This window comes from Mus pahari, chromosome 6 (assembly GCF_900095145.1).
Source record: "Mus pahari chromosome 6, PAHARI_EIJ_v1.1, whole genome shotgun sequence".
NCBI classification, from domain to species: domain Eukaryota; kingdom Metazoa; phylum Chordata; class Mammalia; order Rodentia; family Muridae; genus Mus; species Mus pahari.
In genome coordinates this window covers 77,293,673-77,318,925 of record NC_034595.1, presented here as the reverse complement: position 1 = coordinate 77,318,925, position 25,253 = coordinate 77,293,673, and the positions used below count along the sequence as shown (strand labels likewise).

Below are 25,253 nucleotides of genomic sequence, written 5' to 3'. Positions count from 1 at the left end.
GGAAAGAAAAATCCTTCTGGAGAGATGTGGGGGCGGGGGATGGGGGTCTTCTGATGAAGGTAGGGGAGGTTCAAGGCTAGGACCACCCAGTTTGGACCAGGGAGGGCCCCAGCAGATTAGAGACCTGAGGAAAGCGCCTTACAAGGTTGTAATTACTCCCAGAGAAACAGAGAAGGCACCAACCCTAGGGTGCAAAAGGAAAAGCGCCTTCGCAGCCATCACCAGAAAAGAGAAAGGATAGCCCTTTTAGGAGTCTCCATGAGACCGTCCTTCAGCCGTTGCAACGTCCCCCAGAAAGATTTTTGTCTGAGGCAGGCTTGGGAGAGAATTTAGACTGCATGCTAGAGCCTCCAGCATCCAGAGTGAGAATAGGGGATCCCAACCCAGCACCCCACTCCCCCAGTCCCAGCGGCGGGTGAGTCACCCGAGAGCTCCCTACATAGTCTTCAGGCGCGCGGCACGTACCAACGCGCGGCCGCAGGGGGAGGCAGCGTAGCCGGCAGCGTGCCCCCAGCTCGGCGTCCGCCCTGCGGCGACCACAGAAGGAGCATCGTGAGGTTACGGGAACTGCATCGCAGGGCGGTGTCGGAGTCCTCTGATTGTGCCCGCGGTGGCTCCGTACTCCATCACTGCGGGGGCGGTCGTCCCCCCGCGCACTTGGTACATTCGGAGAGGCCAGGCCCAGCCCGGGCCGTACAATAGGGTTGGGCCGCGACCAGGACTGGGCCGGCGCGGGGCAAAGGAGCAGAATCCCGGTCGCGGAGGACCGACCTCGGTTAGCTGGCTACTCAAAGCTTCGTTAGCCACCGGCCTCTACCTCTCCCACTCCGAGCGCGACCGCCTCTGGGTCTTTGCCCGCTGGGCGGGCCGGGCGGGATGCGCCGCGGGACCCTGGTCCTGGCCTCCGGCCGTCGCCGCCGCCGCGGCTGAGACCCTCCCCCAAAACCTCCAGTGACGCCGCAGCCATGGAGAGTGGCCCGCGTGTGGAGCCCGGGCCGGGCGCACCCGCAGGTAAGCCGGGAGCCACACAAGAGCGAGCCGGGAGGGAGACCGAGTAGCCACAGGGCGGCCAAGGATGAGGCTGGCGGCTGGGCGGGGACCCCTCCCCCGCCGCGCCCTCTGACCACTTAGAAGTTTAAAAATAAAGGCTGCGGCGGCTGCCGAGGCTCGGGGCCACGGACGCATCTTCTGACAGCTGCCTCCTCCCCCCCAGCCTCCGCGCCGGGACGCACGGGGCATCGGGATCCGTGGGAACCCGGCTAGGGATTCGATGGGGTGACTCTTCTGCCGCAGCCTGGTGCCATCCTCTCTTCCCCACCCCCACTCTCCTTCGAAATCCACCCCAGACTCTGAAGATCCTCTTTTACTGAGCTGGAGCTGCTGTCTTCTCCATCCTCCTTGGGCACGTGTGACCTTAGCCTTAATATGTGTGTTAGGGACCAGATTCTCAGGTCTGGAACCATGCATACCGAAGCTAGGCCCTCGTACCCCCACGCCCAGGCCCTGGCCCAGACCTCGCCCCCACCCCATCCGTCCAGCTGCCGCGCAAAGGGCCTGTTGCTGTTGTGGGCCGACCAGGAGGGGAGGGAGACTAGGGGGAGGTCTTTAGCGGTGGCTGCCAAGTAACCCGCCGGATAAAGGCGAGGGGGAGGGGGAGGCGGTATTGTTTGGGGCGCGGGTGGGAGCTGGGGGAGTGGGCCGCCTTTCCAAAAGCCAGGCCTACTTCAGAGCCCACCCAGTCTGATTTGGGACAGGAGTGACAGAGGTCTGCCGGCACCACGTCACTTCTTTGGGCCGGACTCTGTAGAATGAGGTGACCGCTCAAGGATGGCACTCCCTACATGCCACATCATTCCCTCAGACTGAGGTTTTTGGATGCTTTACACACACACACACACACACACACACAGAGTCTCAATGCCCTAGACCACCAAAGCTTTCCATTCCACCCCTCACCCCACCAACCACCAGTGCCCTGGACTTCTGCAAATCCCATTCGATCTGGGAGCAGCTGATGAGGGGGTGGGGACAGAATTCTGGTTGGGCCCCATGTTGGAGGGAGGACTCTTTCTTCCTGGAAGGGGAGGGAAAAGCATGATGACTGAGGACCCAAGTCCAGATCCACTCACACAGTCATCCCCACACTCCCAGAGAGTCCCCAACCTAATCCTGTCACCTCCCTGCCCCCTGGGGTGTGGAGCCCAGAATGAGAGTATCTATAGAGGTGGAGAGCACCCAGGATGAGGTGGGGCTGCTTGGCTGTGGGTGGGCTCCTCCCTGTGTCCGTGTGGGTGCTTGGTGGGGACCTATGACATGTAAGTAGACACTGGAGAGTGGGGGGCTTCTGGAGATTTGCCGACTGTGTTGGCAGTGAGGGTGGTCCGGTTTGTCTTGGTTCTACGGAGCCTGAGAGGGGACACCTAGGGAGGCCCAGCCTGGTCTAGCCATCTGCTTACTGGTACTTTGCACCTGAGAGTTCTTGGCACTGGGGTGTGCACGAGAGCCCAAATGAGGGCAGGGACACAGCCTTAGCCGGGGCTGGTTTATAATTAGGGCACTTGGATGGGTGGCCCAGACTGCGAATGGGGGCAGGGGTGGGATGCTTGGTTATACTTGAGGGATGAGCGAACTCTTCTGTTCACAGGGATCTAGATGGAGTTACAGGACTAGTTGGGTCAGGATCATGGCTTGTCTCTCTACACATTGAGAATCTGGAAGTGACCAAAGCTAAGGCTTCCTGAGAGTAAATGACAGGCCCATAGCATGCGCCCGGGAGAGGACGGAGCAGTGGTCTAGGGCTCTGAGTGTTGGTGACATGACCCTGCTCTCTTCGAATGCTTAGTTGTACACCGAGCTGTAACAGACAGCATTGGGGTAGGGGGACAAGGATGACACCCCCTTTAGAGTCAGAAGGCCTGAATAGAAATCCCAGACAGCTGTTTCCTGACTACTGCCCTGGACCCAGGGATTCTGCTCCCTGGGGAAAACAAGGATCAGGGTTTGTGCTATGAGCCTCTTGTGGTCGATGGGCGATGATGAACCTAAAGGAAGCTGGCATGCAGGCACCAGACACCCTCGGTAAAGTGTGATTACCATTATTGTGGTTAGGCTCATTACAACTGGTGCCAGCGGGGAGGCATGAACTGTGGGGGAAGGCGGGGATTGGGAAGCAGCTCAGAGTGTAGACACTAGAATCGATGAGTTCCACGTCATAACCTCCACTGTGCGATGGGGGTGTGTTTCTTAACCCGAGACTTAAGTTTTCCTATCTAGAAAGTAAGAATAGTGCCAGAATGACCCCTCAGGGGTACCAGGCTCTGTAACTTAGCCCCTGGCACACAGTTAGTACTCAGTCAATGCCAGTCTAGGTTTGTGTTTTATTGATACCATTTCTAATTCCATCAGAGGTCTGAGGACTCATATGGACCACCATTAGAATTGAAGGGGGAGGTTGGTGTAAATAGGGCAGAATGCCAGGTGAGGGACATAGACTGATGTGAGGAGCTGGAGGGCACCTGGACAAGAGAGAAGGCTGCTGTCCCCGATGTAGGGCCTTGGCAGGAGGAGAGAAAACAGGAGTCCAGTCTCCGGACATTGTCCTGTGGCCCCACCATGTGACAGCAGGGTGCTGGTTGGGCTGAGGTGGTGAACGCAGTCAGTCGGTGCCTAGTCTGACTTAGTGGGGGAGCAGATGTGTTCTCTGAAGAAGGGCAAGTACCGTGGTTGCCTGCCAATGTAGTGCTGCAGAGTGTGGGCTTGTGGCAGACCCTGTAGAAGTTGGGGAGGCGGGCTCAATGGACCGCAAATATCCATGCAACAGCCGACACAGTTGCACGCCTCCCACTCCCGCACAGTCCCCCTCACTGGACTGGTGGGCTGCTCCATAGTAAGGCCTTTAACGTGAAGTCATGCATATGCAAATGAGGAATAAGGACACTAGGCCAGCTTAGCCCTTCTCCCCCTGTGGATGGCCACTGGCTAGTAGTGGAGCAGAGGTGAACAGAGGAGCCGGAACCCGAAAGCAGGGCCCCAGATCAGCGTGGAGACCCTCAGAGCAGTTAGTGCAGTTAGTCTCAAGTCTGACTGAGCTTGAAGGAGGCCGTAAGCATGGGAGTCATGTCCTTGGGTCCCCTCTGGGCCAGGGAGGGAGTCTGTGAGTGAGGCAGGCTTAGATAATGTAGCTTTGTTGGCTGGTGGTAGCTCTGCCTGGCACCCCGGGGCACAGCCTCCAGTGTTTTCTCCATCACCTCTCAGCTGCAGCTCTTCCCCCAAGGGAAATGGGGAGCTTGAAGTAGGGAACGCGATATTGCTGTTCCTCCTCAGTTGTCAGGGGAGACGTGGACCTAGGGAAGGAGGTGATTTCTCGGCTCTCCAAATCCCCATTTCTTGTTCCTGTCCCCGTCACCCACCATTTGTTCACGACCTTCACTATGCCATGCAGTGTCCTCTCTCCTTTGTTCCTCAAGACCATCCCATGAGGAGGGACTCATTTTCTCCCCATTTTATAGATGAGGCCCAGGGAGGTAGGTAAGGGTGCTTGCCCAAAGCCACATAGCTAGGAACTGGCAGCCTCAGGATTTGATGTCTCAGCACCAAATCTGTATACAGAATCATCGTGACCAAGCAAGCCAGTGACAGGATCTGGCCACTTTTCTTCCGAAATGTCCTTCAGTGGGCCTTGTGGTCCACGGTGCCCCTGGTCATTTTCTCTTGCAGACGCTGGTCGCTCATGGGTTCCCTGTGAATCCTGTCAGATTGGAGACTGAGTAAACCGAACTCTAGTGGTGAATGGTAGTCTAGCTCTAACTAAAGTTCTCCAGGCTATGGGCTGGGGCTGAGGGAGGGACTCGCAGAGCCTGGGCCGCTGGATGGGGTCATTTCCTGCCGCCTAAAATAACAGGAAGTGGGTGCTCCTGATTGGAGGTGAGGGAACAATGGCCGCCAGGCCTGCCAGAGCACTCCTTCAGAGCGGCCTCTGTCTCACCAAGGCTGCAGACACTTCAGACTAGCTTCAGGACCCAGCCTCCTACCTCTGGGGGAGGCTGGCCTTTCCCCATGTGCTGCTTACAACTGCCTAGTTCCTCCAGGCCAGCCTATGCTGCTCTTTAGGAACACCTGTCCTGGCCCAGCATCCAGGCATCCCCCGGGCCTGGTCCTTCCCAGCCATCCCCTTCTCCCAGCCCAGCTCTTTCCAGGAGGAGAAACCTGGGGACACCCCTCCCCCCCCCCCCATAGCAGTGAGAGCGGATGGGGATAGTTAACCTGACTGCAAACCCCACCCTTATCCTTCACCAGCTGTGTGGCCCTAGCGAGTGTCTTAATTCTCGGAATCTGCTTCTCTGGTTTGTAAGGTGGGGTAATAGTGTACCCCACTAAGGATGGAAACGAAGATAGGATGAACTAATGGAGTTATGTACTTAGCTGGACATGGCACAAGCCTTGTGTATGCTTCTGTGCATGTGAAGTTCTGAATCCCATGTCTCTTATCTGAGGGAGACACAAGAGTGGCTTGACCAATATTGTGTGCGCCCTTGTCTATGTGGTCTGCTTTCTCTCTTGCATTCTCTCTCTCTCTCTCTCTCTCTCTCTCTCTCTCTCTCTCTCTCTCTCTCTCTCTCTGTCTCTCTCTCTCTCTCTGTCTCTGTTTCTCTCTCTCTCTCTCTCTTTCTCTCTCTCTCTGTCTCTCTCTGTGTGTGTATGTGTCTGTGTCTCTCTCCTATCTCTCTCTGTGTCTCTGTGTTTCTCTCTGTGTCTTTCACTCTCTGTCTCTGTCTCCTGTCTCTCTGTGTGTCTCTCTCTCTGTGTCTCTGTCTGTCTGTCTGTCTGTCTCTGATGTGTATACCTGCCTTTCTCTGTCTTTGCTCTCTCCCTGCCTGTCCTCCTGTCTGTCAGGTCTAATGTTGACACCTCAGAAGCCATTGTGCAACCTGGAGACTTAGCTGTCTGTCTGCCTGCATCCCTCCTTCCTCCCTACAGCTCCCCTCCCTCCCAGGACCTACAGGCTTCTTCCCTCAGCTCTCACTTGACAGACTGCTCTGCTTTGCCTTGGAGGTGAACCTCCCTTCCACTCCTTGGTCTGGGGCCTCACTCCCTGCCTCCTGTTGGCCAGCCTGGGCAGGAGCCTGCCTACCCTGCATTCCTGAGCTCTTAGCTCAGGGCCTGCCTGCCCCATCTGCACCCTTCACTTTTGTGGGGGAACCTCCCTGGGGGAGCCAGCCAGTCACTTCCTTCTTAGGGAACAGACAGGAGCCTGAGGAAAGGATGTCATGACACCAGGCAGGAACAGCATGACATAAGATTTTGTCATCAGGTAACATGGGGTTCAAACCCTACCCCTGACACAGCCACGCTATTCAGTATGACTAACAGTTAACTTACCTGTGAAGGAGTAGGGATATTTAGTACTTTCCCTTTAGAATAGTCATGAGAATTGAGTGACATGAGAGGACATGGCTCAGGACTTGGCAGGGGACAGCAGGGCCTTCATACAGTCACGACATTTAGGAAACATCTCTGCCCAGAAGCACCTTGGAAGGGCCTACTCTCTTCTCTCTTTTTTGCTTTTTGATTGTTTGTCTGTTTTGGGTTATTGTTTGGTTGGTCGTTTTGGTTTTGGTTTTGGTTTGTTTTGAGATGGGATTTCTCTGTATAGCCCTGGTTGTTCTGGAACTCACTCTATAGACCAGGCTGGCCTCAAACTCAAGAAATCCCCTGCCTCTGCCTCCTAAGTGCTGGGATGAAAGGCGTGCGCCACCACTGCTCTTTATTTGCTTTGGTTTTTAAGACAGGGTTTCTTATAGCTGAGGGTAGCTTCGAACACTTGAGTCTCCTGCCTTCAACTACCAAATACTGGGACTATAGGCATATGCTACCATGCCTGGGTGACTACACATTGTATAGGTAGTTTCCCACATAAGTCCGTCTGTCCATCCATCCATCCATCCATCCAGGTGTTCACTGATAGAACCCAGGCTTCCTACTGTGTGTCGGGCATGCCCTGCATGTGCTACAGAGATGACTAAGGCTCAGCCTCTCAGTGAGTTTTTCTTCTGATGGGGTGCAGGTGGCAGGCAGGCAGAAAAGTGAGGCTGAGATCAGAGCTGTGAAAGACCATCAGCCCAGTCGGAGTTAGGGCAGCAGAAACCTGTCTGAAAGGATCGCGAGTGGGCAGCACCCCACACATGGAGCAGGCCCACTGGGGACTTGACCCCCGTATCTCAGCAGACCCCAATGATGTCAGAAGTCCATTTAGGGATTCCTGGAAAGAAAGGGCCTTCTGAACATCACCACACAACCAGATCCTGCACCTTTGCCCTGCAAATGTTTTTTGTGCCAAGAAATAAATACAAATTATCTACTGCTTATCCAGTTCTTAGCAAATACTTCTGGTGGATATCAACATAGCAGAGGAAAACTGGCAGTGGCTGAAACCTCCCAGCCTGGCACAGTGCAAAAGCAAGATAAAGTTAAGTGACCTAAGATCATATTTGATTGAGGTGAATAATCAGAAAAGAATCAACCATATTGTATAGATAATTAACCCAGGAATTACTTTGGCTTAACACCGGTTGTTCCAGATAATGCCATCCCAGTGACATTTTGTCAGGGTTGGCAGAATTCTGAGGGAATATCTGTATTCAGGGTCAGTAGCCTGCCAGGTCACAGAAGTAGTTCCAAGCGTCCTGTTTGCCTCTTGAGAAGTTTTTCTTGTTCAGCTGCTGGAGTAAACATTCATTATTTTTGTAAAAGTCTACCTGAGTGCCTTTGTCCGGAGCCGCCCAAACTCTGTTATGATGGGAGTCTTTTCTTCCTTTGGATGTTTATCATTTCAAAATACATAGCCACATACCTGTTTGGTTTTTGTTTGTTTGTTTTCTTCTCTTTCTTTTGACGGGGTCTCTCTATTATTTATCTCTCTCTGGCTGTTGTGATTGTTATGTAGTCCTCCTGGCTATCCTGGAATTTGCCGTGTTGCCCAGGCTGGCCTCGAACTCACAGAGAAGTGCTGAAATGGAAGGCGTCTGCCACCACATCCAGCAGATCTGTTCTTTGTGTTTCCTTCGCTTGCACCTGCTCTAGGCTAGGGTGGCCTCCTGGTGTGGCCTTTCATTGTCATTCAAAGCACTTTGTGACTGGCTCCTTAAACGTGGCATTGTTGTAGCTGCTGCTGCTGCTGGAGCAGAGAGCTAAGCAGACGTGGACCCTCACTGTCTAGGAGGGAAGGACCACATGGCATCTGACAGCGCTCCAGAGTCGCTGGGAAGCCGCTGTTGTGTGTAGGAAAGGTTGTTGTGCCGCTCAGAGAAGCCAAAAGGCCTCTCAGAGGAAATGGCAACTAAACCAGAGGAGAAGCAAGAGTTAACAACGAAAAGAAGGGACGGAGCAAACGCCCTGTGCCAAGAAGGAGCTTGGATAGTTGTCAGACTTTAAAGAGAGGTCTGTGGGTAGAGTTCAGTGGGCAAGCAGGGATTTAAAGGGATGGGGGAGCTGGCTTTTAAGACTTCCGCCAGACTTGGGGACTCAGCTCCAGCAATCTCACTTGTATCCTCAGAGCAGTGGGACACCATTGAGGTTGCAGGAGTTCAGTGGGGACAGAGTAGGGATGGGTAAGGTAGAGCAGGGCTCTGAACTCCTCCAGGGAGAAATTGGCCATGCTTTCTGCCAGGGTGGGGCTCCTTCACGTACCAAGTGGGCATATAGGTCCCCAGATCTGTTGGTGCTAGAGATAAGATGAAACAGTTGTCCCCCTGGGGGGGGGGGTCATAGGCCGGTAGTGGGGATGTTGTTAAGATGGGGTTTGTGAGCCAAATTCGTAAATGCACTGCTGTTGTCCCAGGTTATCAGGAGGGTGGCTGGAACTCCCGAGGGGGACCCCAGCAGCGTAGACAACATATCAGGACCCTGCATCTAAGAAGAGGCTTTCTGTGGTAACCAGTTCTAGAAGACCCTGCTCTGCCAGGGACATCGGAGCTCACTGACTTCTGCCCCTTCCTACTTTTCATGCCTCGGAATAAAATAATTTTACCACAAAATAATAAGACAAATATGAATGAAGAAAACAGGGGACTGGAGAGATGGCTCAGTGGGAAATTCTCCTTGCTGTTCCCCGAGAGGATCAGAGCTGGTCCCAGCACCCTTGTCAGCTGGCACACAACTGTGGGAACTCCAGGGCATCCAGTGATCTCTTATGGCCTTCATGGACATATGTTTTTACACACACACACATTTTTAGAAAATCACTAAAAGGAGAAGGAGAAGCTTGATGTCACGGGCTTGGAACCCCAGTTACTCAGCTGTCTGGAGCAGCAGAGCTATCAAAATCTCAAGGCCCGTCTGGGCTCTAGAATGAGTTCAGAAGTCAGGCTGGGCAAGTTAGTGAGGCACTGTCTCAAGATAAAAATCACAAAATCTGAGGATACAGCACAGTGGTAGCGTAGTTGCTCAGAGTGTGAACGGCTTCGGGTTCAAGCCCTAGGACTGAGAAACAAACAAAAAATGTGCTTACTGCTTATGTAGAGCATAGTTTAATATTATACGTGTATGATGTGTGTGCGTGCACTGACATTGCATTCTGTAGGATTCAGGGATGAAACTCATGTTACCTACCAGGCTTGTTCAGCAAGTGTATTCACCCACTGAGCTATCTCACAGGCCCTCTGCTTGTAGTTAAATCAAGGCAGACCTCACTGAGACATGAGACAGGTGGGGGCTAGGGAATGAGCCTAGTTGCATCTGGAGGCAAAGTCTTTCCTACAGAGGACTTGCAAGTTGCAGCCCAAGGCAGAGAGGGGCATAGGGACTGTGGCTGGAGGGACTGAACTCCAGGAAAGGGGGAAATGGTGTCCAGGAAGTAACAAACTTCAGAGGGAAGGGGCATCCTGGAGAGATATAGACTGGGGTGGCCACTTGGGGTTCTCATCTTCATGAGATGGGGTGTGTTCCGGGGATTTCAGGGAAGTGGTGATGTGATCTGACTTACTGTTAATCCATCTCCCCTGCTGTTGTGTTGAGACAGGAGCTAGGGGGTGGAGCCAGGAATGGAACAGGGCTGGGCCAAGGCGATAGAGTGGGAGGCTTTGAAAAGTGATCAAACTTGGGGTACATCCTGAAAATACAAGCCCAAAAGATTTGCTGGAATTAGACAGCGTGAAATGACTCAGATCTGAGGAGCCGCCGTAGCTGCGCTGGGGAGACCTGAAGTGGGGGGAGTGGTTACATGTTGGGTGTCCATGAAACATCCCGGGTGTTGGGTAGGGAGTTCCAGGACTGAAACTGGTCCTCCCTCCGGGGAGATGTCTGGGCTGGAGAAACAAATTTGGTTGCTGTCAGCACAGGGATGATGTCGGATGACATCACCTCAGAGTGTGGGGACAGAAAAGGTAAGCTCCTGACAACCCTGGGGCACACGACAGCATGGAAAGGTTAGGGAGTCAGGGAGGGGCCGCCAGAGACACAAGTCGCAGCCAGCAAAGCAGCCAGAGAGCCCAACCCTGAAGTGTGACGTCTAGCCAAAGAAGAGCAGGGCTTCAAGAAGCGCCACACAGTTGGCTGTGTCTGTGTGGCAAGTAAGAAAGAGACACGTAACCTGTGCCTTAGTGACCTGGGGGAGGCCTGGCAGAGGGCAAGTGGAGGACTTCTTCAACACAGGTAGGTGCTGCATGAGGAGGCAGAGATGGTGTCCACAGTTAGCGTTTGTACCAGCAACTCAGAGGCTCAGATAGGAGGGCCAGGGTTCCCACACAGAAGGATCACCCTGTCCCACTCTGTAGCCAGAAACTTGGACTGCACCTGATGTCCCACTCCTCCTGGCTTCTCTGCTTCTCAGTATTTGGGTACCACTTAGATACCCAGTCTTACCTGGTAGGTGTGATTTGCCTGGGTGTAGACAGACACCCGCCTACCAATTTCCTTGCAACACCTGTTAGCTCATACAGGTGCTTGAGGAAGGATCCTACATAAGCCTCACCCTTGGCCTTTAAGCTAAGACATACCCTCCCAAGCTTTGGCCTCAGACAGCCCTGGGTTCAAATCCTCCCCCAGCAAATTTGACTTTTATGACCCTGAGCAAATCCTTTTCACGGGGAGGACCTTTGCTTGCCCCATGGAGTGAGCAACCAGGCCTCACTGCCTGGATGCCACCAGGCCCCACTGTGTGGACACCACTAGTGCTGGGTGGGGAAGTTAGTTAAGGAATTTGCACCTGGCTAGGAAGGGACCAGGCACATCGCAGGCTGGTGTGAAAAGCTGGGTCACCTGTCATGGGCCTGGCAGGGTTGAGGGTTTTGAGGGAGAACATTGCTTCAGCTAGGCCTCTTACCTGCAGCCCAGGAAGCGGAAGAGGAAAGAGGAAGGGAGGAAGGTAGAAACTGGGATGGTACTGTAACTAGCTGCCTACCATTCATTCCTCATACTGTTCTACACTGATGCTCGAGATCTGTGCAGAAGGGCCAGGACCGGTGGTTCTCGGCCTTCCTAACACATGGTCCCTCATGGTGTGGTGACCCCTCCCCCCAGCCTAAAATCCTGTCATTGCTACGTCATAGCTGTAATTGTGCTCGTTATGAAGCATACTATAAATATCTGATATGTGACCCCTGTGGGCATCACAACCCATAGGTTGAGAACGGCTGGCCTAGGCTCTGCCAGTGACACTGGATTCAAATCCACATTGGGTCCCTTACTAGCCATAGGATCTCAAAGTTGGATGTGGTAGCACATGCTTGGAATCCCAGCATCGAAAACCAGGAGGCCAGAGGACAGCAGTTCTCCTGAGGCCAGGCTAGACCTCCTGTGAGAGAGTCCCTGTCTCAAAGGAAACAAAGAGGACTCTCCCTGTCTGCGCTCTGTTTGACTTTCTCTGACTTTGTGAAAGAGATGTTAACGTCTTGTTCATAAACAGTGAGCTTAGAACAGGTCATGTAAAGAGAGAATAGCTTTACATGTAGGAGGCACTCAGTAAAACATGAATATTAATGAATATTGATGGTGGTATACACTTTTAGTCTTAGCTCTTAGGAGACAGAGGCAGGAGGATCTCTGTAAGTTCGGGGACAGTCTGATTTACATAGCTAGCAAGTTCCAGGGCAGCCAGGGCTACCTAGAGACCCAGTCTCAATATATATATTCGTGCATGTGTGAATCTCAGCAGCTAATCTCACAGTGCTGTGACCTAAGTGGTAGCCATGCTTTATAGAAGAGCAGCTGTAACACACAGCAGGTTTACAACAGTTCAGAGTCACTCAGTCTTCAGGAGAGCCAGGATCCATGCTTGATCCTTGCTGGCTTTGAGCCCAAGCCATTAGATGCTTACCTCCTAGATAAGGATATCTAAAATCCCAAAGACAGTTCCCCGGGGCGTGTCCTCCCTGCAAACGTTCGTCCCAGGAATGAGGAGAGCTAGAATTCCAGAACAGAGGACTTTGTGTGGCAGGGGTCCCCAGGAAGAATGAAAAAGTTTCCTGTGATACTGCCTGTCCCCATCTGTTGGTACTGTGTCCTCATTCTCTGAGTGGCCTGAGGGTCCCTGCAGATGACATAAGGGTTCAACCTGAAAACAGTTCTCTCTGGGAGAGCTAGAGGTGACATAAGACCTACAGAGAGACGGGAGTAGGCTTGACTTTACTGGGTTCCTTGGACCCATTTCACACATGGGAAAACTGAGGTTTGACATGTGAAAAGCCTTCCCCTCTGTCTTGAGATGGCAAAAATTAGAACAGGGCTAACATGTTTGTAACCTGTCCTCTGGTGTAAGGTCTGACAAGTTCTCTTTCTGAGGCAAGCTGGTCTCCAGTTCGTTGTGTAGCTAGGCTGGTCTGTTTGCAACACTTCTCCCTCAGCCTTCCAAGTGCTGGAGTTACAGTTCTGTGCCACCATGCATGGGTGTGTGAATTTAACACAGGCTTACTTTAAACTCATTATATAGTCAAGCTGGCCTTGAACTCATCACAGTCCTGTCTTAGCTTTCCTAATATTAAAGGTATGTGCCACCACAATGTTTAGCAATATTCATATCTGCGGGGTTTTTTTTTTGTTTGGTTGGTTATTTGGTTTTGTTTTGTTTTGGAGACAGGTTTTCTCTGAGTAGCCCTGGCTGTCCTGGAAATTGCTCTATAAACCAGGCTGACCTCAAACTCACAGAGATCCACCTGAGTGCTGTCATTAAAAGGCATGTGCCGCTGGGCGGTGGTGGCGCATGCCTTTAATCCCAGCACTTGGGAGGCAGAGGCAGGCGGATTTCTGAGTTCGAGGCCAGCCTGATCTACAGAGTGAGTTCCAGGACAGCCAAGGCTATACAGAGAAACCTTGTCTCAAAAGATAAAAATAAACAAACAAAAAAACAAAAGGCATGTGCCACCACTGCCCAGCTCTGATATTCATACCTTATTCCTTTCCTTTTTTTTTAAAAGATTTATTTTTATGTGTGTGAGTATCTTGTCTATGTATGTGTACTACATGGGTACCTGGTGGCTTTAGAGGCCAGAGAGGACATCAGATCCCTGGGACTGCATTAGAGATGGTTGTGAGCCACCATATGAGTTGTGGGAACTGAACCCAGGCCCTCTGCAAGAGCAGCAAGTGCTCGTAACCGCTGAGCCATCCTCCAGCCTCAGACCTACATATCTTTAAGGAATAAATCTGAGGGTGAGTAGGGAGAAAAGGTCGCAGACAGACATATCTGTAGCTGGCTGTGTACCCCTCTGAGGGCTGTGGCAGTGCAAATATCACACAGGTATCTGTCTTCGCCCTTCCTCTTAGCTGGCCCCGTGTGCCCAGCCTGGTCTACTCTGTGAACCAGACTTTGGGTTGGAGAGTGTGCCCCGAGGCAGAGATGGTGGATGGGAAACAAGATGGCCCAATGGTTAGAGCACCAGCCTCAGAGCCTATCACCTGAGTTCCGTCCCCAGGAGCCACACGGTGGAAGGAGAAAGCCAACTCTCACAAGTTCTCCAACTTCCACACAGGCCATGGCATGTTCCCTCACGCATACCCACACCCACATACACATAAGTGAATAAATGAAATTCTGTTTAAAAAGGGAAGAGAAAGAGAGGCCCATTTGGTGCTATAAACTGGTTCTCTGTTTTTCCAACGCGCCGTGCTCCGTCTGCCCCTTGGCAGCTGGCTCTCCCCTGCCAGCCACTTTCCTTGCTCTGCCAACTCCAGTTCACCCTTCCGATCACAGCTCAGTGATACTCGTTCATGTTCAGGTCGATCATGTCAGCTGAGCTGTATGTTGCTCTCCCCCCTGCAGCCATGTGTCTGTCCTACTGGAGGCTGAACTCCCTAGCGACAGGAATCCTGACTCTCCTCTCAGCATTATGCCATTAATATCTAGAATATATGAGGCCTGGCACATGGATAGAATATCCGTGAGTGAATGAATGAATGAATGAATGAATGAATGAGTCCACTGGACAGGGCAGATTGCTGTGTGAACTGACAATACGTGTGTGAACTCTGACCCTCCCTCCTCTCTTGCACTGATCTTTCAGCTGTGTTAGCCAGGATCCCCCAGGAACCAAGACCCTCTCCGGAAGGTGACCCTTCGCCTCCTCCACCGCCAACACCGATGTCAGCCTTGGTTCCTGACACTCCCCCAGACACACCTCCTGCCATGAAGAATGCCACGAGTCCTAAGCAGCTCCCACTGGAACCAGGGAATCCCACTGGGCAGATCTCACCTCAGCCAGCTCCTCCACAGGAAGAATGCCCGTCCTCAGAAGCCAAGAACAGGGGACCCACCCCCACAGCCACAGGACCACGGGAGGCCAAGCCTTCTCGAAGAAGCAGCCAACCATCCCCAACCACCGTGCCAGCCTCTGACAGCCCTCCTACCAAGCAAGGTGTGTGACATCGTCAGTGTCAGACCCTGTGGGTCGCTCACAGTGGAGACCTCCTTGCTGTGGAGGATAAGGTCGGGGAGGTGGGGTGGGGTGAGGCCCGAAGGGAAAGCCTGAAGCCAGTTTCCCCAGGAGACCTTTTGACTCTGTTCTTCCCTCTGCTTAGATGTAAAGAAGGCAGGAGAGAGACACAAGCTTGCCAAAGAGCGCCGAGAAGAGCGGGCCAAGTACCTGGGTGAGTGTTTGCCTGGTGTTATCGGCTCTTCGGCGGTCCCCAGCCTCCCGTGAATAAATAGTGCAGACCCTTCTGGAATCCCATGTGTGTGCTGATCTCACTTAGTCCACTCAGCACATTTTGAGGAAGAATCGGGTCGGAAAAAGATGACATCACTTGCCTAAGAGCTAGTGAGCAGCTGAGATGCAGACCCTGACCCTGTATCTTACCTAAGATCCGAGCTCTGAACCAGTGATTCTCAATATCCAGCTGCTCAGTATCAATAAATATCCCGTATGTCAGATATGTACATTGTGATTCATGAGAATAGCAGAAGTATAAGTATGAAGTAGCAATGAAATAATTTTATGGTTGGGGGGGGTCACCACAACATGAGGTGTCTCACCCATAGGAAAGTTGAGAACCACTGTTCTTTACCACCATATACCATATGCTGAAACTGTCCAGTTGGCCTCCAGATCATGTACAGGGGTGGGGTGGGGTGGGGTGGGATGGGTGTCACACTGGTGAACTCATTTATCCTCCAGCCAGTGGGGGAGTCATTTCCCTAGGCCTGTCTCCATGGAAACTCTAAAATACGAAGGGAATCTTGAGAGATGAGGCTTCTTCACAGAGACAGGCAGGGAAGGGGGTGGCCCAGGTCTGAGGTAGCTGACCGCTGCTGGGAGCAGCTTCTGGCCCAGGCCTGCTGCAGAACCCCTCAGGTCATGCCCCCTCATTCCCACCTTAGCGGCCAAGAAGGCAGTGTGGTTGGAGAAGGAGGAGAAAGCCAAGGCGCTCAGGGAAAAGCAACTCCAGGAGCGCCGCCGCCGGCTAGAGGAGCAGCGGCTTAAAGCCGAACAGCGCCGGGCTGCCCTGGAGGAGCGGCAGAGGCAGAAGCTTGAGAAAAACAAGGTACGGTCTTAGCGGTCTCAACAGAGTCCCCACAGGGCTTCAGGTCTAGTGAAGTGCACATCCACACCCACACATGTCCCCATGTGTTCTAGGAACCCCAACTGCCTGCTCTGTGACTCTGTCCCTGTGTGACAATGTCCACACAGATGCATTTGCTCCCACATGTGCCTGTGACACATCCATCACATACACAGAACCTAGTTTGAGCACTGTTGAGGCTTTGAAAGACACAATAGTCCAGTCCTGTCTGGTAGCCTCGGCCAAGAAGGGAATCAAAGCATCAAGATCAGGACCCTCAGTACTAGGGAGACATGACCCTGCCCAGGAAGCCCATGCAAGGAAGAGTTCCACCCGTCCTCAGAGAAGCAACCCATACACCCAGGAAGTGACTCAAGCCCATGGGAAAAAAAAGAGCTCTCCAAGAACGCGGATAGGGATCTATCACACATAGGCTTGAATCACAGCCAAGTCAGGAACGTTGGTTGCCTGTAGTGAGTCAGGAAGAGCTTAGGATTGGGGAGGACTTTCTTCAGGTCTGGTGGCTGATCCTGAGCCCAGACCTTTTCCCCACCGGCCCCCAGGAGCGCTATGAAGCAGCAATCCAGCGGTCAGTGAAGAAGACGTGGGCTGAGATCCGGCAACAGCGCTGGTCCTGGGCAGGGGCCCTGCACCACAGCTCCCCTGGACGTAAGACCAGTGAGTGGGCTGGAAGTGCTGGCAGGCGGCCGGGCGGGAGGGCAGGGCTGCGGACAGGAACACTACACACAAGGCGTTCGTTCGCTACTCCCTGTAGCAGGTGTGTCTTGCTTCGTGTGACTTGTGTCTTCTGGAATGGTCTGTAAGCCAAGTCATCCTGTCCTAAGGCCTTCCACTATCAAACCAGAAATGAATTCTCTCAACTCGGTTTGCTCCTCAAACCTCTGTCATCTTAGGGGTTGCTAAATGCTTTGCTCCTGTCAGTTACTGTTCGTTGATGATTATATATAAATATATATGATACAGAAAGCCATATATTTATATGACTTTAATGCCCTGCAGACCTGGTACTTAAAAGAACTGCCATCCTCTGTATTGGAAGGTAGTTTTTTTTTGTCTGAGTTTTCTTAATAGGTGCATTCTGGATTTTGGTCTGCTTCCTTCCCTCCTGGCATGTATATTCCACTGTGCTTGGCTGTCTTTATACAAGGACAAGGTTCTGTATTTCATGGATCTCGCCTGCCATGTGTGCCCATAGATGTCTTGTGCAGCCCACTCTGTGAGGCTGTGTTGTGGGATCTGCATACATCAGTGGGGACTCCTAAGTCAGACTCAGGTTCAAACTCTGACCTTGGGTGACCTTTAACTTCTCAAACCTCACTCTCCTCATGTGTGAAATGGGGGAGCCCAGCACCGCTTGCCTCCGGGGTTGTGGGTAGATGTTTGGAGGATCGAGTGAGGTGACATGCATGTGGTACCCAGCACAGTGTCTGGCCCGTGGTAAGCGGTCATCAACTGTCACGTTAGGTTACTTCATGTTTCTCTGTGCATGCCTACATACATGTGTGCATGCATCCGTCACTGTGTATGCCTGTGTTTGCATGTCTTTGTCTCTGTGTGTCTGGATAAATATGTGGGTATGTGGATTTGTGCAAGCAGCTGTGAACTGTGTAGGTCTTCTGTTTAGAAGCATTTTTTTTTTTTTTTTTTTTTTTTTTTTTTCGAGACAGGGTTTCTCTGAAAAAAAAAAAAAAAAAAAAATTGTATTTTTTTTTTTTTTTTTTGCATTGTCCCAATATGTGGGTGTTGTATCCATAGCGCCTTGGCTGGGCAGTGTCAGCAAGTGCCGATGTTGGGTGGTTGTGGGGAGGGGTGCAGCACCCAGCCCTAGGCAATGGCTTCCTTTGATCTGCCAAGAAGGCTGTAGTTGTAGTTTCCCACCATTTCCTCCCTCTGCTCCTTTTCCATTGGCTCCGTCAATCAAGGTTGTTTCTGATCATCTCCCTTGTCCCCTCCCTCTCCCAGGGCCATCCTAGCCTGCCCGCTCCTTCCTCTCCCACCCCGCCCTCAGAGCATCCTGCATGGAAGGCCTCAGTGCCCCCCCTGGCTCCCGTCTGGCCCGGCCCTAATGCCGTGTCTTTTCCCCTCCAGGTGGGAGCAGGTGCTCCGTGTCGGCAGTAAACCTGCCCAAACACGTGGACTCTATAATCAACAAGCGGCTCTCAAAGTCCTCTGCCACGCTCTGGAACTCCCCCAGTAGAAGTAAGAGAAGGCTCAGCCTTCCCCCTCCAGAGCCCCTTGTAGCCAGCCCCCTCCAGAGCTCAGTAGGAGTCCTCACCCCTGGCGCCCTCCTAGTCCTCCAGGTCTAAGCCCTGCTCTATTCCACCCAGGGCTCTGTGCCCTTTAGAGGAGCCAGCATTTGGGTCTGGACCCCCCCCCCCCCAGGACATAGCAGTGTCCTGTAGGAGAGACAAAGAACAGTGGCCTAGAGGACAGAAAGCCTGGCAGGGGCCTCAAGAGGTTAGGCAAGGGGCTGGGGTGGTAACGGGCAATCAGCTTTCTCTCTAACCACAGCTAGCTGGCCTGGGCCAACCTTAGACAAGTGGCTTTGCCCCCATCTGTCAGGCTAGCCTGGATGCTAGGGCGAGGGTACCCTGGCTCCACCCTGGAGGGCCATGCAACCCTGCCATCTCTGCCTTCAGAGCACCTGCTTTGGCCTTGGCTGGGTCCAAAGTTGGGACCAACCAAGGTGGCACAGCTCCTGCGTTCCCACCATGCCCCGGTGCTTACATATGAAAGAACCATGGTTAAAAGTTATTTATAAAGTTTCTCCAGCTTTTATTTGGTTGCTCTGTTGCCTGGCAACCAAATCAGCTGCTGTACCAACCCCACCTGACTGAAGCTTAAAAATAACCCAGCAGCTGAAGGGACAGAGCAGGGTGGCCTAGGGCAACCAGGCCCTCTAGCTGCCTCTGTCTCACACTCCTAACGGCTGGTTGGAGGAGCACAAGGACCCTCACTGCCCCAAATCTAAGAAGCATGCCTCCCACAGGCCAGCATGATGAAAACAGGAGAGGCAGGCCCTACTGTGGGACCTGGGAGAGGGCAGTTGGGTCTTCCCTAGATCCTATTATGGGTCCTTTCTTTGCTCGCAGTTTTGAGCCCTCTCACCTGGGGAGACTGGTAGGAGGCACTCCCAAAGTGGATGCAGGGTATTGGCCTAGAGAGGTTTATTTTTTCTTCTCTGGTGTTGGGAATTGAACCTAGGGCCTCTTGCATGACAGCCAAGCGCTCTACCTCTGAGATATATTCCCAGTCCCTCGCTCAGTGTGTTGTTGCCTGTGTCTGCAAAAGGAGCACCAGATCTTAGGGAAAAATAAGCGTGACCCCGCGTGACTGGGGGGGGGGGCTAACAGTCCTCTTGAGAGTCCTTGGGCTTATCGTGGGTTCAGTGCCTAGTCTCCTCCACCCGTGCCTCCTCTTGCGTTGACCTGCTCTGTCTGGTGTTCTCCCCCCAGATCGCAGCCTGCAACTGAGCGCATGGGAGAGCAGCATTGTGGATCGTCTGATGACGCCCACCCTCTCCTTCCTGGCTCGGAGTCGCAGCGCGGTCACACTGCCCCGCAACGGCAGGGACCAGGGTAGGGGCAGCGGCCCTGGGAGACGCCCCACGAGGGCCCGGGCAGGGGCCAGCCTCGCGCCCGGGCCACACCCCGACCGCACTCATCCCTCTGCAGCCGTGCCAGTGTGCCCGCGCTCGGCCTCCGCCAGCCCCCTGACGCCTTGTAGCGCCCCTCGGAGCGCGCACCGCTGCACCCCGTCCGGGGAGCGCCCAGAGCGGCGCAAGCCCGGCACCGGTGGCAGCCCCGCGCTGGTGCGCCGCCGGCTGGAAGCCACGCCGGTGAGTGACCACATCTAGGGTGGGAACAGGTTGCCTCTAGGCTAGAGTACGGGGCGCTGCTAACCTCCTCTTCCTCCTCCTCCTCCTCCTCCTCCTCCTCCTCGTTTCCATCCCTCCCCTCCAGGTGCAGAAAAAGGAGAAGAAGGACAAGGAGCGGGAAAACGAGAAGGAAAAGAGCGCCCTGGCCCGCGAACGGAACCTCAAGAAGCGCCAGTCGCTGCCAGCCTCCATCAGACCTCGGGTCTCCACCAGCGCTGAGCTCAGGTGGGCGGGGCTCCGCACCTCACCTGGACATTCACTCTGTCAATCATCCCCAAATACTTTTTAAGTTACTGAAGAGGTTTTTCCGTGTTCTTGTCTCTCGGTTTCTCTTTTTCTTAATTTTTTTTTTCCTTTGAGACAGTCTCCAACTCTTGAGCCCTCACCATATTCTTACCTACATGAGCTTAGGACTAGAAATAGATTCCAGGCCTCCCACATGCTGGGCAAGTACCCCCATCACTGAGCTATATACCCAGTCCTTTCTGTATTTTGTCTTTGAGTTTTAAGACAGGATTTCTCTGTGTACCTGTGGCTGCCCTTGAACTCTAGCTGTGGACCAGGCTAGCCTGGAACTCACCGCGATCTGACTGCCTCTGCTTCCCAAGCGCTGGGATTAGAGTCCTGTGCCACCCTGGCTCCGCCCCTTTTCACTAAGTTGCCCAGCCTCGAATCTGTAGTTCCTATAGTTGCTGGGGTTACAACAGACCTGTGCCACAGTACTTTCTCAGTGTGTGTGCATGCATAGGTCAGGGGAATCAGCGCTCACTCTCCCATGGAAGCCCAGGGATTGAACTCAGGTTGTTGGGCTCAGTGGCAAGTGCCTTTGCTTGCTGAGCCATCTCGCTGGCCCTTTTTTGTTGAGCATTTTAACATCATAGACTGGCCTGTAATTAGCTAGATAGCCAGTGATGAGCTCGGTTCTTCTGCCTCTTCCTCCCCCAAGCCCTGGCATTAGGGGACTGTGCCAGCTCAGTAAGCATACTACCAACTGAGAAGCATGTCTACACAAACATTGCAACAGAGCCTCTTGTTTTGCTGTTTGTTTTGCTTTGAGGAGGCAGGATCTCCTTTGTAGCCCAGGATGCCCTTCAACTAACTGTGTAGCCTGGGCTAGCCACAAACCCCTAGCTTTCACTTTTTTCTTCTCTCCCTCTTCCTCCACCCCTCCCACACACACACACCCACACACACTTTCCCTAAAACTCAGAATATAAGTAAACAACTGACCGGGTGGTGCTCTAGCTGCTGAGAATACTTTGTTTGGTAGGCTAAACCAGGCCTGGTGTTTGCTCTACCAAGTGTACATGCTGTGGGGAAGGCGGGTGTTAATCAAAATCTCTCAGTAGTGAATTTGTAATTGCAAACCGGGATTTGCGAACCAAGAGGAAATGGTAACACTGAGTGATGAGGTGGGATACGACCCAGCCTGCATGTGGAAGGCAGCATGTAGAGGCTGAGGCTGGTGAGAGGGCTCAATAAGCAAACCTTTGCTGTGCACGCCTTGCGCCCTGAGTTAAATCCCTGGAATCCATGGAAAGATGGAAAGAAAGAAGCACTTCCACGAGGTTGCTTTCACACGCATGTTCACGCAAGCACACTCTCACACGATATTTTTTTTTTTTTAAGGGAACACTTCCCCAAGGAAGTGGCATGTTGGGGGAGGGGAGGGCCTGCCCAGGTGCCCTGCCTAGCTTCTAACCCTTTTCTTCTCTCACAGCCCTAAGGCCAAGGCCCGGCCATCCTCTCCCTCTACAACCTGGCACAGACCTGCCTCCCCCTGCCCCAGCCCAGGACCAGGCCATGCCCTTCCTCCAAAACCACCATCCCCCCGCGGCACCACTGCATCACCCAAGGGACGGGTTCGGAGGAAGGAGGAGGCAAAAGAGAGCCCCAGCCCGTCGGGGCCTGAGGACAAGAACCACGGCAAGAGCAGAGCCGCTGAGGAGAAGGAGCCAGCTGCTCCAGCTTCACCAGCGCCCTCACCGGTGCCCTCGCCCACCCCAGCCCAGCCTCAGAAGGATCAGTCCTCAACACAGATCCTTGCAGGTACACAGGAAGTGGGAGTGGGCAGGGCAGAGATGCGCCATCTTTTCCTATGCCCACTGGTCACAAGGGCCAGGAAGAGGGATCTCCTCCCAAGTCTCCGACACCCGTTATGGCAGCAATTGAATTGAATGAGTGGATCGCTGAAGTCCTGAAAACATGGGGGCGTACAGGGCTGATGGAGGGGCCTGTACCGGTGTGTACTAACTCCTGGTCTTGGATCTTCCTCCAGACACCGCTGTCCCAGCTGTCCCAGCTGTTCTGACTGCCCCTCCTACTGCTGCTCCCTCGGTGACCCCTAGCAAACCCATGGCGGGCACCACAGACCGAGAAGAAGCCACGCGGCTCCTGGCTGAGAAGCGGCGCCAGGCTCGGGAACAGAGGGAACGCGAAGAACAGGAGCGGAAGCTGCAGGCTGAAAGGGACAAGTGAGTGTGACCTCAGGGACTGTGAGGGCCCCTAGAGCGCCTGAAGAAGAGGCGCAGACCAAACTTGAGTTTCCTGGGTCTTCCAGGCGAATGCGGGAGGAGCAGTTGGCCCGGGAGGCTGAAGCCCGGGCTGAACGCGAGGCCCAGGCCCGGAGACGGGAGGAGCAGGAGGCTCGAGAGAAGGCGCAGGCTGAGCAGGAGGAGCAGGAGCGACTGCAGAAGCAGGTGCCCAGGCGGGCGGGCTGGGCTTGGCTGGCAATCGGTGGGCTTGGCTGGGAGAGAAGGCTGGAGCAGAGAGCCCGAAACTTATGGAGGCCTTTGGCAGAAAGAGGAAGCCGAAGCTCGGTCCCGGGAAGAAGCTGAGCGCCAGCGCCTGGAGCGGGAAAAGCACTTTCAGAAGGAGGAACAGGAGAGACAAGAGCGAAGAAAGGTGTCCAGGGCAGATGGGGCCTGGGGGCGGGGCCTTGGCGGGGCGGGGCCTGGCTCCAGCTCCAGTCTTAGAAATTGTACCTGTGAACTAGTGGGGCCCAGGCTTGGATTTGTGGAAGATAGGCTAAGGAAGGATGGGTGTGGGTTGAGAGGGAACTGAGTTCTAGAATAGGGCCAGCGGGTGGGACGTTGAAGACTAGGTCTGGGTTTAAGCCTTACTGATATGGGGCCTCCTCCACACAGCGGCTGGAGGAAATAATGAAGAGGACTCGGAAGTCAGAAGCTGCTGAAACCAAGGTCAGGATTCTCAGGTTGGGGAGCGGGAGTTGGGGTGAAGAAAGGAGGTTGCAGAGAACCCCCTCCAGAGCCAAGGAAGAATGCAGTGGGGGAGGCTTTTCTGTGTCTGGGCCAAAGGTAAACGGGGCCACATAGCCCTGGCACCTGATGGCTCTTCCTTTTCAAAGCAGAAGCAAGATGCCAAGGAGACCACAGCTAACAATTCCAGCCCAGGTAAAGCCACCACGCATTTCCTTTGCCCTGGTCACCCCTGTGCTCCAGTCCCACCCTTCAACAGCCCCTAACTGGGCCATTTCTTTGCCTCGATAGACCCTGTGAAAGCTGTAGAGACTCGGCCCTCTGGGCTACAGAAGGATTCTATGCAGAAAGAGGAGCTGGCCCCCCAGGAGCCACAGTGGAGGTACCAGCTCCCAACCCCAGGGACTCCCAGGCCGGCGGCTGCAGGCTGGAGCTGTGGACTCCTCTGGGCTTTCCAGGGAGGTGAGGTGCTAACCTTGAACCCCTACATCCACAGCCTGCCAAGCAAGGAGATGCCAGGGTCCCTGGTAAATGGCCTGCAGCCTCTCCCAGCGCACCAGGAGAACGGCTTCTCCCCAAAGGGAACCACTGGGGACAAGAGTCTGGGTCGCACAGCAGAGGGGCTCCTCCCGTTTGCAGAGGCAGAAGCCTTCCTCAAGAAAGCAGTGGTGCAGCCTCCACAGGTCACAGGTGGGGACTCTAGGGACCCTGGTTCTGGCACCCAGCTGTGTCCCACCCATCCCTACCTGGGACTCCCCGACCCTGACTTTTACCCCTCTCCTTTCCCTTAGAAGTTCTTTAAGCAAATTGCCTTGGACCGGGGTGCAGCTGCGAAGGTGCCTCCATATCAGCTCGTGGGTGTCTGGAAGAGAAAGAAACAGAGCAAAGATGGAAGTGGCCTGGGCCCCTGGGGGCAGAGTCCCTCTTTGTTTTTAATCCGCACCTTACAGACTGGTGATGTCTTTGGCTGAAAGCAGGACTGCCCCTCAGTACATCCGTGTGCTCACACGCTCGGACACCCATCTTCCCCATACACACACACACACACTCATAGCCTCTCTGGCCTCCCCCTGGGGAAGGACCACTTGTAGTATTTGCCTTGGTTTGCTGGGGTACAGTGGATGTGAATACTGTAAATAGCTTGTGCTCAGACACCTCTATGTGGAGGAGGCGGGGACAGGAGGCAGACCCTCCTCCCAAGTCTCCCTGGGAAGATCTTCCTCTATTTAACTGTAACCGAGGGAGAACCCAGGTCTGGGAATGGAGTGGCACCTTGGGCCACACAATGCTGGTTGCTTCAGGGGTGATGTCCCCTGTCCTCGCCTGGAATCAGTGTTATTACATCTGATCAAACTTCTCCGGAAATAAAGTGAGAATAATTCTGCCAAACCTGCGTGTCCTTGGATCTGGGAGAGGGACATCGAGAGAGAGGAACAAGTGGGGTGACCTGAGCTCTGAGAGCTTCAGGAACCTAGGGCTGGAGGCTATTAACCCTGATTGGTGTAGCAGTCCTGGCCTCCCTGCACTGTGGTTTTTTAGTTTAGTTATGAACTCCTTCGTTTATTTCCTCAACAGATATTTTTTATGTTTGTTTGTTTTGTTTTGTTTTTTTCAAGGCAGGATTTCTCTGTATAGCCCTGGCTGTCCTGGAACTCACTCTGTAGACCAGGCTGGCCTCAAACTCAGAGATCCACCTGCCTCTGCCTCCCGAGTGCTGGGATTAAAAGCGTGCGCCACCACGCCCGGCTTCCTCAACAGATATTAATTGCTGCGCATAACCTAGAAGTACAGAAGTAGGAAAGACCAGCCTCTGTGCTTGTGGAGTTTCTCCCCAGACAGCGAGCATCACAGACGCTGGGCTTTCTGCTCAGTGTCCCTCCACTGCCCCCTCCTGTGCAACCCTGACCGCTCCAGGTAGCCAGGCTCTTTCCCAGTACCAATTCACCTTAGCCAAGGTAGCGGACACCTAGCCCACCTCTGGCCAGTGAATCATGACTGCGGTGACCCAGAAATGATGGCCCTGTGGGTCGTGGATTGGCTTGCATGTGTGCATGTGACAGTTCCAGCCAGCAGGTGTGAAGAGAAGTCTCCCGGAGACTTTTGTAAAGGAACCCTGTGTGGCAGATAGGTTTGAGGTGACCCCCCCGCCC

The 25,253-nt window shown here is 53.7% G+C and overlaps 1 protein-coding gene across 9 annotated transcripts; it reads left to right on the top strand.

The window, feature by feature from the left end:
• Positions 1–548: 548 nt before the first annotated feature.
• Positions 549–24,492, top strand: Map7d1 (MAP7 domain containing 1). 9 transcript variants are annotated; one of them, XM_029539761.1, is made up of 18 exons: positions 552–1,011; positions 14,493–14,843; positions 15,007–15,075; positions 15,806–15,969; positions 16,551–16,665; positions 18,097–18,207; positions 19,464–19,586; positions 19,683–19,846; positions 19,971–20,110; positions 21,606–21,934; positions 22,164–22,359; positions 22,446–22,584; positions 22,685–22,789; positions 23,032–23,085; positions 23,253–23,298; positions 23,395–23,485; positions 23,600–23,793; positions 23,895–24,486. In XM_029539761.1, the coding sequence occupies exons 1-18, from the start codon at positions 966–968 to the stop codon at positions 23,903–23,905; spliced, it is 2,448 nt and encodes an 815-aa protein (XP_029395621.1). In that variant the 5' UTR covers positions 552–965; the 3' UTR covers positions 23,906–24,486. The 9 variants fall into 9 exon arrangements, with proteins under 9 accessions (XP_029395620.1, XP_029395624.1, XP_021055574.1 ...); XM_021199917.2 differs by having other exon boundaries at positions 553–1,011; positions 23,256–23,298; positions 23,895–24,492; XM_029539760.1 differs by having other exon boundaries at positions 549–1,011; positions 16,551–16,656; positions 19,464–19,846.
• The last annotated feature ends 761 nt before the right edge of the window (positions 24,493–25,253 follow it).

Coding starts and splice junctions, on each gene's coding strand:
- Map7d1 (XM_021199915.2), top strand. CDS start 966: ATGGAGAGTGGCCCGCGTGTGGAGCCCGGGCCGGGCGCACCCGCAG. Junction 18,208..19,463: donor CTGGAACTCCCCCAGTAGAA/GTAAGAGAAGGC, acceptor TTCTCCCCCCAG/ATCGCAGCCTGCAACTGAGC. Junction 20,111..21,605: donor TCCACCAGCGCTGAGCTCAG/GTGGGCGGGGCT, acceptor CTTCTCTCACAG/CCCTAAGGCCAAGGCCCGGC.